Genomic DNA, 16,889 nt, shown 5'->3' with positions numbered 1-16,889 from the left:
ATCTCAAGTAAAGACCACCTTTACCAACAATGCTACTTTAGAAAATGAAAAAAAGCAACCCTCCCTTTGTGGTGACTGTCAGTGGTTTTATCTGTATAGATGTATGGCTAACAAGTAGGGAGAGTAGAAAAAGAATTTCACCCAGGATCATTTTAGTCCAGCTGATCTCTGTTTTAAAAAGTGGCAGAAAAACATGAATTTCAGTCAACAATAAGGGTGTGGTTTTACTCTTTGGCAGATTTTATCCTTTGACATCCTCATGTGGCAGTGATTGACTGACTGGTCCTGAATATAGTGTAGATCTTATTTCTTTGCATCAACCTAGTATAAATTTAAATATCCTGGTCATCCATTGACTATGGTAAAGAAGCTGAAATGCTATAGAAGGTAAAGAGCATTTCAACATAGAAACAGCAGACAAGAAGTTTTTTCCTAGCATGAAGAGCTATTCAAATACTTTAATCTTACCTCCCTTAGAGGATCATTGAGCTCATTCAAAATATTTTCTTCATCAAAGATCTTGCCTTGGTAGCGATGCTCATAGTAATCATGGATCTTCTGGCGCATTTCAGCAGGTAACTTGTGGAATGACATGTACTGTTCCACTTGCTTGTACTGTCAGGATAAAAAAAGGAAGGAGAATTAGAAAAAAGCCTCAAATTCTTGCTATCTAAAAGCACCTACAAAATACAAATTCATTCATGTGTCCACTTAAGCTCTACATATTTTTTAAAGGTAACAATTTTTTCATATATCAGAAAACTCTCACACAAATATTAATTATTGTAATATTACTCACATACAGCATATTTACAAATTACAGAAACTACCTTTGGCAGCAATGCTAATATCCATATGAATATATAAGTTTTAGAAGCCAAACCCTCATACTTCTCATATGTTTCCTAAATTCCCAGCTGTACAGGAGCTGCAAAAATACACCAACACAATTTTTAGCTCGTGCTGTAGACAGGAAAGCTGTACACAGTGTTTAGCCTGTAGCACTGCATTCGGGGAGAGCTGAAGTTGTGAAATTTTAGAAGCTGGCTGTGCTGTATTGCTAAGCAACATATTAATGTTGTGTATGCTTATGAAGTTAAAACCTGTGGAGATAATGAAATAGAAAACATTCCTCAGAAGGGATAAAGAGAAGAAAAAGGTAAACTAGAAAAATATGTGTGGGATCAGGAAACAGAAAATGAGGGAAGAAAAAGATACCAGGATCCAGGAGACCAAGAAGAGCTCACTTCATTTACCCTGTACATTTGGTTTCTTAGTTTTTACTAGTCCTTTGTCCTATATTCTGGGGATTTACCTTTTTTTTTTTTTTTAATAGCATAATTTTCAGAAGATGAAGTCCCAAATCAACATACTCATAGTTGTAGTGTACTAAACTACATAATAATCCAAGACCCACAAAAAGGACAAGTTGTCTAAAGTGCAAATGGACCAACCCACCAGAACAAGATTTTTGCTCCTCAGAGCCCCCATCCTGGTTTCTGAAAGGGATAAGGCACTGAGGCAGAGAAGGATAAATCCCTTCTCAGGCTGAAAGGTGAGTTAAAACTTGGCAGAAACTTGATTCACGAAGTAAACAGTCTTAATTTATTTTTATTAGTTATTTCATGCTTAATTAGGGAATCTAAACTGTTTCCAACGAAAAAACCAATGAAGTCCTAATTAGGATTGGCATCCCTGTAGAACAATTAAGCAAATGTATAATGTACATGCCCTCTTTTGTGAACTGCAGCATCTATCCTTTAACTTACATAATTGAAGACCGCTCTATCTTCTGGAATTGAAATTAGCTTTTGCTTTGCAAAGTGGCAAAAGATTAGATGAAGCCATGTGTACAACATACATTCCAAAAATACAAGGAAAGTAATTTTGCATGGGATTATTTAACAATGAATATGTTAGGGTGATTTAACCCCTGCACAGCCATTTTGCCCCTCTGCAGTAACAATTCTTCACCCACATATTTTAGATGTGTGATTTAAATTTGCATGCTTGACATTGGTTTCTGATCTGATATGAAGAAATTTATCCATACATTGTGGGTTAGCATTAGACATCATCACTATGGCCCCCAGGGTAGAGGCTGCTCCCCCACACAATCTTATTCACACACAAATGTGCTTAAGTAATGCTAATAACTAACAATCTTTGCTAATAAAAGAAATACATTTATTCTCATGTATATTGCAAGCAAGCTGCAGAAGATTTTTATGCCAGAATGACCTTGAAATAGAGAAAATCCGAGCTTCAAGGAAATTGCTTGGGCAGCAATTTTCACTGCTGCCTTTCATTAGCGCTGTTATTTGAATGGGGGCTTTCTCCTGCACTAGCAAGCTATTTTCTTAAAAAGGATTTATGCTTTCACATGAGACTTTTAGGAAAAAAGAAAAAATAAAACTAGTAGGAAAGTACTGCTTATCACTGGCATGTCTCAAAGTGTTTTCAAATTCGTAACATGTAGAATAATAGGCACAGATGAATATTAGCATCCTTTTCTTTAAAAATCTATGAAGAAGTGAAAAGCCTTCCCCAATTCCCCGAAGTTTTTAATCATAGAATATAATACCAAGGTCCCTTCTCATATCTAAATATCTGAGCCTGTGAGTAGGTAGTATACTATCACTAGCTCTTTAATCAGTATTTTCCTAATGTTTCTCAGTGTGTGATTTTGGCTCATTTTCTATATCATTCACTGTTCTACTACTCCCTTTTTGACGTTCTGTTCAAAAACTTTTAACTTGCCCTCTTGTTCAGGAACTGGTATCTCTCATTAACTCAGAGCAAGAAATAATTACTTTTTCAATTCCTCAGAAAAGCAAGTTCATATTGTCAGCCTGCTACATGTTACTGGCAATACTGTGGGTATTCCAGATTAGTTGCCACTGTGATGTGCCACATGACAATTGCAAAAAAAAAGTGCTGAAATGACACAAAGAGAGCAAGATTAATATGGTCTTGTTAATTTTATGTAGTAAACCAGGAATTTGTCTAAATTAATATTGGAGAGTATTTTCTTTGTAGATACGGATATCAAATATCAATACCAGACCATAGATATCAATAGTGGTTGGAAATAATGGTATTTTTCACTTTAATATAATTATACTGGGTTTTATTCCTGGGACTGTTTTATGCATTACAAAAATGCAAATAGTTTTAAGAGAACTGAAATATTTTCTGGAAAACATAAAATATGTAAAAAAGATTTTAAAATTTTCATTAGTCTTTTGAACCCCTTAAAAATATGATAATTCAGTAGCTTTTTGATTTTTCTAAGTATAATTTTAGATCTGAAGTGGACAAAACTGTTAGTAAAGTTAAATTTTGTTTTAAAAATGATATTTTAATCATATTTAAAATGGCTGTAACCTATCCACATTTGAAACTACATTTTCATATGTGAGAAAAACAATTTCTTTCTAATGACTCTTCTCATTACACTGCATCCTCTATCTTTTCCCCTCTAGACTTAAAATTTTGATTTGCTTGCTCTTTTGTTTTGGAGTGGGATTTTTGCTACTTTTTTGGGGGTTTTTTTCCTCTTGTTTGCTTTGGTTTATTCAGAAAATAGATGTCTTAATCCCACATTTATAAGAACATCTCTGGTATTTATTACATTTGTGTAAAAAAACTTTCAGAGCCAGAGTAAGCCCCTCAAGATTGACTTCCTTTTTTTTTTTCTCTTTTATTTCTGGCTTTTTGTATGTCACATGAGAAGCACCAGACTACATTCAAACACAAAAGACTGCTAACCCCCTGCTTTTGAATTTCTAATTACCTTTCCATCCTTTCTCCTGCATGTAGCACTTGATTTTCCAGGAAGAACTATTTAGTAAGGACGTGTGCACATCTAAAGGGATGCGCCATAACTGTTACAAATATGTATTCCTGGTCTTTTCAATGCTACTGAATGGAGTAAGTACTGTGTTACTGACCACTCTACAACTATATATTTTTTAAAATGAATATTGAGTTGTTTCTGCTAAAATGGCTATGTATATTAATGAGATTTATATATTGCACTGCCATAATTTCAGTAATTTATACACGTTTGATATTCATCACTGAAATGAAAATGCCCATACATGCTACAAAATTGCTGAAATAGGTAACAGCTAAGTGGATTTCAAAGTTTCAAAGTAACATTCCACATATTTTAATGCAAACCACCACCCAGTAGTATCTGAATCTTGCTGCTTCAGATATAATTTTATTCATGGGATCTCTGTATGTAGCAAAATTCTGCTACTGGGCTCCTCCAGCAAAAGGTGAAGAGTATGACATCAGTTATATAGGGCCCGTAATAGAATGGGTTAAATACAGTTATCTTAAAAAAATAGATATGGAAAAATGCAAAGGAGAAGAATGACATACTGTGCATAGCAATTTGCAACTGAGGCAGGGAAAATATTTTAACATTAATATAGTGTTAAATCACAATACAAAAAAGTTCCCAGTGAAACCAGTAGAACAGAAACCTGAATGTTGATCTTTCATAATATATTTTGGCATATATGTTGAGCCTACCAGATCCTTTCTTCACAAAGTTTTGTAACTAACTAGTTGACCTTTTTAGCTGAAAAATTTCTTGGAGTCCTAATAATCTTTACAGCTGAGCATTCTGTCCTTGATACAATAAATGACATAAATATTTGAAAGACATGAATCGTATCAGTTGAAAAACATGAAACTAATTACCTTCATGTGCCTGGAACTGCTCCCACCTAAACTACCTCAATACTTTTCAAGCACAAGTGCCAAAGTCAGATTTTTTCAAAATGTCAACACTCAGCAACTTCCAAACCAGCTATTTTTTCAAAGAACCTAGGTGCCTCTACCATCAGTTAAAATTCCAGCTTGAATAATAGGCCTTTTGCACTTCTTACAATAATTTTGTCCTTGGCAATAGAGCCTCACTTCTAAGAAAGTTTCCCCCAAAAAACTAAGTAACTATAAATAGCATTTTATTGAGACTTATAGCCAATCAAATATATTTATAGCCAGCTATATCTTTACAAAGTTCAATGAAATGTGGGGAAACAAAATCCTATATACTGTTTGCAAATGTAAAAGAAAGCAAAGACCATTAGTGAAATCCTTTTACTGAATCAAGGAAGTTCTGTCCCACAATTTAGATGCAACAAATCCATCAGTGCTCTTTAAATGGTTTGAAGATACTTGTATATCATGTATGAAAGAAGAATCTACACAGCATTAAAATATGAAAATGATTTAACTCACTGATAAGGAGTAGAAAGGTAAGAGGAGGAATTTGATTAAGATGAATTCTTTCTAAGTAACAAACATGCTGTTGGGGGTTTTGCTGTAGGCTTTTTGTTTGTTTATTTGTTTTTTAATGGTAAAATAACTTTCTTGGAGTGTATAAAAGCTAATGATTTCCATGGGAAATTTTGCTTTGTGGAAAGTGTGCTTGTTATTAAAAATATCTGCCTCCCTCTCAAGCAGCAGTGATGCTCAGCCCTGGAGATAGCAAGAGCTGTATGGAAGGGACAAAGCAAAATTGCAAATTGCAGATGGGGAGAAGCTTTGTCATATTAAAGGCATGAGAGGTTTTCTTCCTGTCTCTCTGAAAATTGCTCTAATGCATGGTGGACTTCGAAAGCGAACAATCAGGGAATTACACAAACTACAAAATATTCAGGAAGCTTCAATTTCTAGTTAAACATTAAGTATATAAAAATTATATTCTGGTTTACAATTGATAGTAATGTCTACTAGACCTACATTTGGCATTCAGCTGAGTGTTGACTTTTCACTCAAATTACATTGAGGAAGAAATTTTTAAAATAAACAAGCAAGTTTCATCTGATCAAAAATTCACAGGCAATTAACTTTTAAGCATTTTATCTAATTTCATTTGTTAAAATTTTTTTCTGTGTAGAAGGATAACTGCAAGTGCAATGAGTGACTAATGAAAAAATATAAAGCAGAACAGTTTTTTCATATGAAAAAGAAGTAATATCACTTTTTAAAAACAATCCTTCAGCAAAATATACTTTTAAAAATACAGGTATAAGATTTGCAAAATAGTGCACAAAGATCCCAGAATGAAATAATTTCTATTTAAAGATATTATTCTGAAATAAAATGTGCATTTTAAGAGCAGTTATTTTGCTAAAACACTTTATAAATGACTTCAATTAAATTCTACTCTATTATGCAATGCTATTTAAATGGTACATAAAAATTACCTTATTACCCCCAAAAAGAATGTGTCATTTCATACAGTACATATCCCCCTTTCTGTGGTATAGTGAATTAATTTGCTTTTTCACTGAATCTTTTGAAAAGGCAGATACTAGATTTACAATATTTTATCTCAACCCCGTATTCAATAGTGCCAACTCCCTAGCTCAGTGTGCAGTTGGATGTCTGAATATCACATGATATTGCTTCAGTGTGCTAAACAAATAATCTAATCTGTATAAGTAATGTCTAGGAAAAAAATCCCTGAGGCTTCTCCCAGGAAGAATTTGAATAATATTAGACAATCATAGACACCAGGCTATCATTTTCTCCATTTGCAGGAACTTCCAATCTAACATTATAAGTGGGTTCTATGTTAAAATAATTTTAAAAGACATTAAGTTGTAGATTAATGGGAAAGGGATGAGAATTGTATAGCTAATATTTATTAATGGCTACTTAACAAATATCAATTTTTCTTGTCACATTTATTGTGAGACCCTGGTATTTTTCTCTTCTTTAACTCCTTAACTTATCATCAGCTACAAGCATTATTCCTGACACATAGTGGTGTAAATAAGGTAAAACTGGTATTCCTGCTCAAAAAAGATGGGCCACCCATATTTCCAGCCCTGCCAGTGTTTGACTGTGGGAATCTGGGCAGGGCATGTAGCCACTACAGGATGGTAACATGCTTCCTCTCTGTCTGATACTGCAAACCATGCTATTTAATAAGCCTGTCATCTGCCATCTGACTCTGCATTGTCAGCCTCACAGTCCAAACCAGTTTGTGTGCCTTGACTCAGTTAAAGACCCACACAGTAACAGACTGGGTCTGCTGCTCTCTATTAGCTGAGCTGATGACTCTAGCCCTGGAGCTCAGCTACCAGCAGCCAGAATAAAGTGGAGAGCATAATCACTGACCATCTCTCTTCTGCCATAAGGAAATCCTGCCTCACTAACAAGGATTCCATATTTCTGCAAGGACCTCACTTTATGTAAACACAAGGAGCTACTGCCCTTGGGTCAGAATCAGAATCATTTTTGATTACTGGGGGACAGAATGGAGAGAAAGGCCAATACCTTCCCAAGCTAGAAGGAATTCTGGATAAGTACTCCTAAAGTGTTTAAGCTCAATGTCTGTTCAATTTCATCTGTCATTTACAAGCATGATCTTCAGTAGCTGCTAGTATGCATTCCCTATTTGGAGTGTTCATTCTCTTCCATAGAACAGTTTTTTCACCTGTACAGGAGTACACTTCTTCATTCTGTCCTACTATTAAAAATAATCTCTTTAGGATACTACTTCATATGTGCGAGAGGGCTTCAGCCAGTTTTCAGACACTTGGCCATTGCTCTCCAATGGAAATTCAACCAGGAATGAGGTGACACAGCTGTGCCCCTTGCAAGGGTTTCTCTAAGTCTGATGTTTGTATAGTTCATCCTCTTTATACTCCTTTTTCTCCTTTCTTTGACTGGTATTATTAGGAATGCAAGTTGAAATATCTCCATGCTTCAAATGGGGACAAAACTCCAATTGCTGTCCCTCTCTTGCATTTTTCCCCAACCACACTGGAAAAACAAGGAATTTCCATTTCAGAAACACCCCCTGTTTATGCATGGTCCTCTGGCATGCAATGGCTATTCATGAGCCGGCGGAATTTTTAACCTGACCATCAAGGCACCAAAGGACACTCTCTAACCAAATACTTGGTCAGACCTGAAGTTAGCACTAACTTTAACTCACAGGACGATTACCTGTGATGATAACTCAAAAATGAGTAAGGCCAGATGGCTCTTAAATGACTAGAGATCTGTCTGTGTTCAGAATAGACATCAAGCAGGGCACATGGCAGTCAAATATTTGGTTATCATATTTTGGTAGTAGCAAAGTAATAAGCTCACCTGTCCATCCCACAGTCACTGAAAGCTGAATTTATCAGGGCTCAAGAGATATTTCTACAATCTGCTTTCCTTACTGCTTCTTTACTTCACATACAGATATTAGCACATAAAGAAAAAAACAGTTTATAATCAAACACAGATCAAAATAAAATTTAAGTATTCCTACTGAATGGCATGTTAATGGTAAGTTCTTTTTTATAATTCTTTATCATGAGATGGAACTGAAGTGATTTCTTTAGCCTAAAAGCCATCATCTGTTTACCATCTATTTTTCACTAATTACCCCCCAAAGAGTATTGTTGCTTACAAGAATGCTTTAAACTGTCATTTTACTTACAAGCAGTAATTAAACATTTCCTTTCAGTTGCCACAAAATACACAATCTCTTACTATTGTTCCTTTCAATTAGTGTAATTGAGAAATTAATTAAGTTACAGGGAGATTTCTGAACAGGATTTGTTTTCTCAGACCATTCTTTATCTTTCACAAATTTGCTTTTTACTGCTTTAAAAAGGGGAGTGAAGCAGCATGAAAACCAGGATCAGTTCCTTTCTTCACAGAGGCAATGACAGGACTCTGATTTAATGAAACAACAATCAGAGCCCCAAGGCATGAGAAGAAAAACATCTCTCCTCTGTGCTACTCTTGGTGAAATTGTATCAAGTCTAAGGCAAGATGATTTTCTTTCTTAACGAGAAAGATACTGTAAAGATGACAACTTATTTAAAAATATCAGACATGCTGTAATGGCCTCCTTAGAGCAGCCAGTTTCAACATGAAATTTAATACCTATCCTGTCATCTTGTACAATAATTTTCCTTATCTTTTAAACAACTTGAGTTTCTTTTTCTTTTTTTTTTTCTTCCCCTTTTTTGAATTTACTTGGCCATTAAGAAAGAATGTACATGCAAATGAGCGCCTAGAGGGGAGGAGCAGGAGAAAAAAGGAGTTACTCCCCTGACAAGCAGACTAGGGCAAGCAGTCTAGGGAAGCAAAAGGGATCAGCTCATCCCTACTGGGTCACTTCTTCAGTTCAGTTCTGAGCATGAGCAGCATTTTGCGCAGCTCTAGGATCCATGATGGGGACATCTGGACCTGGGCACTGAATGCACACTTGTCAATCACCTGTTTCCTTTTTGATGTAATGTTTTTTAAGATGTGTGTTAATTCTGCTTATGAGAAGCCCTGGTTTCCTCTGGCATGGGCTTCACCTCAAACCACCATCCTGCTGCACAGAAACATTGCATAATGCTAAATTCTGTGTGTCCCACAATGCCTTTAGCTAAATTGGCATGCTTAGTTGTCAGCACTTCACCCACAGGAAATCCAGTTATTTCAAGAAGCAAATTGAAGTAGCAATTTAGAAAAGAAATATAGAAAAATGTATAATTAGGTTGAAATTATGCAACTTTGTATCTATTGTTTAATAGTTGCAATGAAAAGAAGAAGAAAGTAAGTTATATTAACAATGTAATTGTTACATCTGCTTGGTGTTGTGCCAACAGCTATGCTACCAGCAGCATCAGCACACACAAGACAGGAACACTGGCAAAATACAGCTGCTGATCTCTGATAAAACTTAATTATGGCTTCCCAGTTCCTTTTGTATTAATTAGTGAAAAATGCCAATTCATCAAAAAGAACTTTCTTTTTTAATACACCTATTTTCCCATTTTTCACTTCCATGTCAAGATATTTGCAGGCCAGTAAGTTTATCTTACATGGGAAGGTCTGTTCAAAGCTAAAGGGAGAAAAAAAGAGATTCTTCAGTAAGTAAAGTTGCTCTGTTAAAGGATGTATTGCTTTTCTTGACCTCTGATCAGAGACCCAAAACTGGCATTCCCTCATTTCACAGCAATGTCTTAATGATGGGGAAATGGTTCTTCTAGGCTGGGCAGGGCATCTCCCAGTGTCTTTTCTACTTGTCTATTACATGCATATCAAATAAAGACAGAAACTTCTCTTGTCCCTTGTTGGGACAAAAAAATTGATATAGACGATCACATTTGACCTTGCTTTTCCAAGAATGCATAATCACTTATATAAAATCAGGGTGCTGGGAAGCATGAAGAATCATCCCATGCACATGCTATTCATGGGGAAGAAAAGCCTACGCAGGGCCATTGGCTGCAATCCATCCACCTCCCTGCAGGCATTTCACATGTCAGACAAATGCAGTACTAAGATTTTTTTAAGACCCATAGGAGCTTAAAGGAGACCAGACAACCTCTGCTCTGAACAGGTAACCTCATTAATACTATCATTACTTTACAAACTATTGTTTAATATCTGCAGTGTGAAACCTTGCGTATTTTATTTGAGAGTACAGCTAGATACTCTAGCATGACACAAAGAGCCCTTCCACTTAAAAATGAGACTTGAAGACTACAACTTATTTTTTAGATAATCTAAGACTCTTTTTTGAACTGTTCAGGTCTCCAGCGTCACCTAGAAGACTGAGTTTAACACACAGTATCACACAATATTAATGCATTCTTCACCAATACTTGCAGCCATCTTGACAAACTGCTCTTCATCTTCACGTTCACAGCTGTTTTGTTTCATTTCTTCTTCTAAACTACCCTTAATCTTCTTTTTGTTACCTTAGATTTTTATAGTCTTGAAGTATACACACTTCAGAGGCATCCTTAGAGAAATAAATTTATGGCATCTGAAGGCTTCTTTGATAATTGACAGCCACGGCAGGAAAGTAATATTCCAAGCAACCTTTTGTACTGTCCTGAAAAGCATCATTACAGACCTCATGGTTCCAGAGGAATGGCTGAGCAACAGGATGTATTCTCTTACATTCCAGAATTAAGGAACTTATTCACTAGGTACAGGAAAAAAAACCCCTTCAATTTGTAATGACTTAAAGATAATTTTTTAATTAGAATAAAAATGACGTATATATGAGAACTACAGGCTCTATCAGGAATGGAAAAGCCAATGAAACACTCGGCAAAGAACAAATTTTAAGGCAATTTATAGCTTTCTTCAAAGAAGTAGACTAATGATTCCTGTAATAGTTCTGGTTATGAAGACATAATTCAATGCATTGACCACTTGATCATCTGAATGCATCAAATCTTACATAAAGAGTAGGTCTTACTTTTTATTCTCCAAAACAATGCAAAAAGTTCTTAGTAACAGTGGATTGCTTCCCAAATCTCCATGGAGATTTAACTCTCAAATTAATGTTGATACTGTATTTCTGTGCTGATCATTTCTGCAGAAACATTAGGGAAGGCTTTAATTCAGTATAGCTGGGTTCATTCAAAAGTGAAGCCACAGAGCTGTAACTGTTAAAGAAAAAGAACAGAGCTTCTGTGAAATAATACCTTTATTTTCTTTCCCATCTTTTTTCAGAACAAGAAGGAGAAATAGAGAGTGCTTTGAGGAAATGGGCAAAATACCTATAAGGTGATATGGAAAAAAAACATGAAAAGAGTAAAAGGCTAATAAACAGTTCTTAAACAATTCTACAAACAATTCTAAAGACCTAAGGATTCCTCATAGTTTCTTCCACTTAAAGAAATATGGTTTATGAAGTGCAGATTTATTTCTTCCCATCCTAAGTATTTTAGAACCACTCAACTCAGCACCTGAAATTTTAGGAAAATTTGCTTTAGAGTTAAATAAAGGATCCTTTATTTCCAGAGCAAGAGAACCAATTTGCACTCTAGTACCACTGGCTGTGACTATGATAGTCTGCCATGTGTACTGTTGTTCAGGCCCAATGGGTAATTCACTTTTATTCTGAGCTAGTTCCCCAAACACCACTACAGCACTGACAATGGTGTCTCACGGAAAGGCTGCAGTGCAGGACCCCTGCTGAAGCTGAGGAGGCACCTGCATAGCCCTGGCAAGGAGGACTCTTCCTGGTAGGCAATGCAAAACACTTGGTTTTGTTAAAAAAATTGGTTTTGAAAAGAGCCTTTCTTCTTTCGTTCAGTTTTTAAAGCATGAAGTAGATAAATAAAAGATCACCTTTTCATTATTCCAGAGATATTTGATGTAGACCACATGGGAAACCTTGCAAAGAGAACAGCAGTGCACCCTCAATAGAGAAACCTACACCTGGGCTGTGTGAAAACCATAATGAGGTGCTGAGGCAATAAAAGCCTTTTCATTTGCATTTTGCTTTTAAACTGAATCTGAAAAAGATCTGGAAGAATTCAGAATGTCTTCCCACTAAATCAATATATTTTGAAGCTGTACAGACAATGAAATTTTGAGTAATCATAATCAAATATAGCACAAGGGTCTGCAATGCTAATTCCTGAAACAGAATATTGCTTCCACTAAAACTTCAGTATAACGTAAGAACCTCGCTACAGATAATAACTACCTAACAATTAGGCGGTAACCTAACAATTTTAAGGCAGCAACCACTTCAGGTATAAGCTGGCACTTCCTTCTGTTTTTTAAAGCACAAATTGATGGCTAAAACAGAAGCTCTCTTGGCCACCCAGGAAGAGTATGTTAGAAATGGCATATAATGAATGGTATAGTGTAAAACTTTGTTTTGAGACATTTTCTGCCTTTAGCCCTGGTGTGCTGCAGAAATGCAGGCTAACACTCTGAGGAGCTGCCTTCAGCTGCTGCAGATAGAGACAGCTCATTTTCTCAGCCTACCTGATTGATCCCTCCTCTGCTCAGAACTGTACTGCAAATTTAAAAGCCACATGCAATGGGGCTTACACCTAAATTAATGGATATGCCACAGCACAATGCTTTCATTATTAATTTTTACCCTTTTCTTCTCCTTTTTCAGATTATTCTATGTAGTTACATCAGTGGGCCCTCCCCAGGAAGCTCTAACTTTCTTGAGGTTAAGTGATACTGAACCGTTTGGAAAATGAAAGCTTTCTTTTCCTGCCATGGAAAGCATGGTGCAAGGTTTAGATGAGTGTCCTATCTTCTCCAAACCACACAAAATAGACTGGTTTTATGGAGAGTTTTGAGGAAGAAGAGACAAATGGTCTCTGCCAGATGCAGAGACTGCCTTAGAAAGAGACATGGGGACTGGGGGCAGTGCTGGTAGACTGAGAAACAATGAAAGAAAATAAAGCTGAAGTAAAACCAAGGAAGAGCAAAGGTTTATACCTGTTCCAAATAATATCTCACTTTGGTACTATTTTGCAAGGTTATACTGTTCTTTACTATCTTAAATCATAAACTTTTGCGGAGCAAGTGCCTGTTTTTTAAATATTCTGCAAACAAATCTAAACCACAATCTTTCAGCAATAAAAAACAGTATCTTTTCATTTACTGAGTTACATATAGTGTTGATTTTATTGTGCTATCATTTTTCATGCAGAGTTACTCTCTGACTGTTATAGCTTTGTTTTGAAATCAATGGACCAATGTAGTTCATCAGAGTTTTAAATCTCTATTTTCCATTTTTACACCAGATTTCAGATTTTTTTCCTAGCAACACTTCTTAAAGAGTAAATACTGCTCATGCCTTACAGCTGCACCTGACGGAGCAGGGATTATCAGATGCTATTTTGTCTCTGCTCATGCAACTCAAAACTTCCTGGCTGGCTGAACTGGGCAATGTGATATAGTAATCCAGGTAATCATTCCATTGATCATCCTCACTTCAGTTCTTTTATTTGCACTGTCCACATACAGAAGCTGCTGTTCAAAGTGAGGGGATATGCAGGCGGAAATAGAAGGTTCATCTCTATCTCTTTGCCAAAAATTCAGAATGTGTGTCAAATGACTCCCTAAATTCTTTCAGATGACATCATGTACTGCCCAATGAGAGGTTCTTGCTTAGCCATCAACAAATCCCTCAACACAAGCTCCCCTGTCAACCACAGTTCTTCCCTAAAACAAGTCAACATCATCTACCCCACGGTGCAGTCCCTGTTGTTTCTTTCATCCTCACTTCCCCACATATTCTTTGACTTCTGCCATTTCAAACTGGTTTTCCTTGCAGGCATACCATAGGAAAAAGCCAGAGATGCCTTTCCACTATCTCTGTTACACTGACCAGTCATCTTTTGAGGCTCTCTGCCTCAATTTTCCTTTAACTCATCCCTTTGGGTTGCCTCTGGTGTCAGTGGTACTCCTGGCTGAGGTGGGGCCACATCCATCCTCTGATGCTGCCTGATGATGCCCAAACATGGGCTGAACAACATCACACAGTGTGCAGGAATAAAGCAGCAATACAGGCAGATGCACTCTTCAGCCAGGTGATCATCCACCTCTCTTACTTACATTCCCTACTCAATCAGGGGAAGCAAAGGCCTATGCCTTAAAAAATGTTGAAAAATTAAAAAGGATTGGGAGGTATCTTACATAGGGAAATTAACTCCATAGATTCTAGTTACCAGCTCCTTCATATGCACAAAAAGAAACACCAGAAGACTTCACTTCTCATTTTAAAAAATTCTCAGTGTTTTCCTCAAAACTTTATAAAATTACTTTTACATATACATCAAATTCTGACTAACAAATATTTTGTCTAGAAGGGGATTGTATAGATATCTTTCTGAAAATTACAGTTTCCCAACACCAACCTGTGAAAACATAGCACTGTGAATTTTTATTTTAAAAGCCCTTTTATTATGCTTAAGTAACTAGCATTTAGAAAAATGTTTTCTGAAGGTTTTTTTTCCCTTTGGTAGCATAAGATGTAAAAGGCAGGTCTAGTGTATTTTATGAAAACAAATGGAGTTAAAAGCATTCTACTGCTACATTTATTACTGCTTGTCCTTTCTAATACATTTTCTTGAATTAGTGTTACAATATTTTTTCAAGGTTAATAACTACTTGAATTAAACTGTTAATTTATCACACAAAACAATACAAAAGGGCTTTTAAAACACTCATTTGAAGGGAAAATACTTTGATTATTCTGCTATCCACTGCACTCCAAAGCATTTATAAATATTGCATGTCTTATATATACAAATTACTATGTTCTCAAAGTATACATGCGCTAATTTCTCAAATATTGAGAAACAGAGTGAGATTGGGAAAGAACTACGATGTACAAGTCAATATAAAAATAATAAATCCTTCTTTCTTCCCTTTTCCCCTAACAAAGTAAAGAAAAAAACCCCATAATCTTTCACAAAATGGATTATTTATTATTTATTTCACAAAATGGATTATATATCTTTCACAAAAAGGATTATTTTCTCACTCCTAATATTATATTAGATAAATTGATGGCTATTTCCCTCTATCCATTTACAGGACATAAGCACAGTTATTCTAGTGCAACTTGGATAATTGCTACCTGCTATAGCTATCTGGTGTGAATCACAGTTTTCGCTTGTTAAATTTGTAACTTGTGCTGTGTTTGAACAGAAAGTTTGAAGCCCAAAACTTAGTTCCTTGTTTTTTGTTTCTCACTTTAAAAAAAAAATCTATTTAGTGTGGGAACCTATGGTAATTACTGTGGAAAGAAAGCAGATTGTGTGTAAAATCTGACTCTAGAATAACTTCATGCCTTCACAGCTGATTTTATATAGTCATCATGAACATGGTTGCAATTGTAATGAGCTTGCTCTGCAGTTTCATATGGAAAACTGCTAGAAACCTAATCCATAATGCAAGACAGCAGAACACTTTATAGGTATATTACCCACAACACAGCAATAAATCAAAGACAGTCCCATCTGCCATTTTAGAAGCAGCGGGAGCCTATTACAGTGTGGCACAGGTATGATGCAGCCGGGTGGAGAGCACTAGGCTTGCACAGTACCTGCTGCCAGGAGGGACCAAGCGCCTTTTCAGAGGAAAGGCAAAAATCACCACCCGATTCCCCCAGCAAGAATGGGGTAATGAGAAGATGAAACAATAATGAAGTATCAGGACAAAAGAGGAGAGCATGTTCTGACTAATTTATATTTCTCTCCAAAGTCTTGCTCTCAAACTAAACATCATATTCAGTTCAACTTGCAGAGAAAAAAAATTGTTGATTTTTTAAATGTTGTATCATTAAAGGTGAGTAATTTCTGATTTTTGCTTGGGAGAGGGAAAATATTTGTTCCCTGAATTTTTACAATGCTATCTATCGTTCTTTCCTGTTTCAAAAATTGTGAAGACCAATGTCAATATCACAAGTATGTGCAGCAAAAATCCAAGTAATCATTATAAACAAAACACTGATGAAGATGAGAAAGAGAAAGAAAGCGATGGCAGTGAAGGCCTTATCATGACACAACAAATATTCTCATGCTCAGTGAATAAGCTTCTGTCTGCACAGCCCACACTAGCTCTCATGGCTGAGAATTTACATATTCATTTATATGTCAGTTGATTTCATGATGGCCTTAATTACACATCAAGTTAAAAGATGCATATAAATAAAAGGATTAATGTACCTACAAGTTCTATTATGTGCATGTTCTACAAATAACAGGATGCATCCTGTGAACTAGAGTACCTGAAAAGATTTTTCTGAGATTCAGCTGTTTTTTCCCTTCCAGAATGTTTTCCCTTTCAGAATATTGAGTGATACCAAGTATCTTTTAATAGCTTGCTTTGTTCTAATAAATCTCATTGCTTTCTACAAGGACCAATAAGGCTCACAGAAGCCAGGAATACTACATCTGTACAATTAGCAGTCAGTGATATGATGTATGCCAAAACAGCATAAGATGATTCAGAAATAATCTTAAAGCCAGCACTTACAGACCCTTCTCTAACTATAAGACTGGACTTCCAAATAAAATCACAAATCCAGGAATTATAACTACCAGAAACAATCCACAAATACTATGGTGTGCAATGAC

At 35.9% G+C, this 16,889-nt stretch overlaps 1 protein-coding gene across 1 annotated transcript in view; it reads right to left on the bottom strand.

The window, feature by feature from the left end:
• HCN1 (hyperpolarization activated cyclic nucleotide gated potassium channel 1) overlaps nt 1-16,889 on the bottom strand; it is a 189,484-nt gene that overhangs the window by 40,390 nt on the left and 132,205 nt on the right. The window contains exon 5 of the mRNA XM_058824073.1: nt 469-615. Coding sequence (XP_058680056.1) covers nt 469-615 — 147 coding nt within the window. The remainder of the gene's footprint in view (nt 1-468; nt 616-16,889) is intronic.

The sequence above is a fragment of the Ammospiza caudacuta genome, chromosome Z (assembly GCF_027887145.1).
Source record: "Ammospiza caudacuta isolate bAmmCau1 chromosome Z, bAmmCau1.pri, whole genome shotgun sequence".
Classification (NCBI taxonomy): Eukaryota; Metazoa; Chordata; class Aves; order Passeriformes; family Passerellidae; genus Ammospiza; species Ammospiza caudacuta.
The sequence above is the reverse complement of the archived record's forward strand: the minus strand, read 5'-3'. Positions and strand labels throughout refer to the sequence as shown.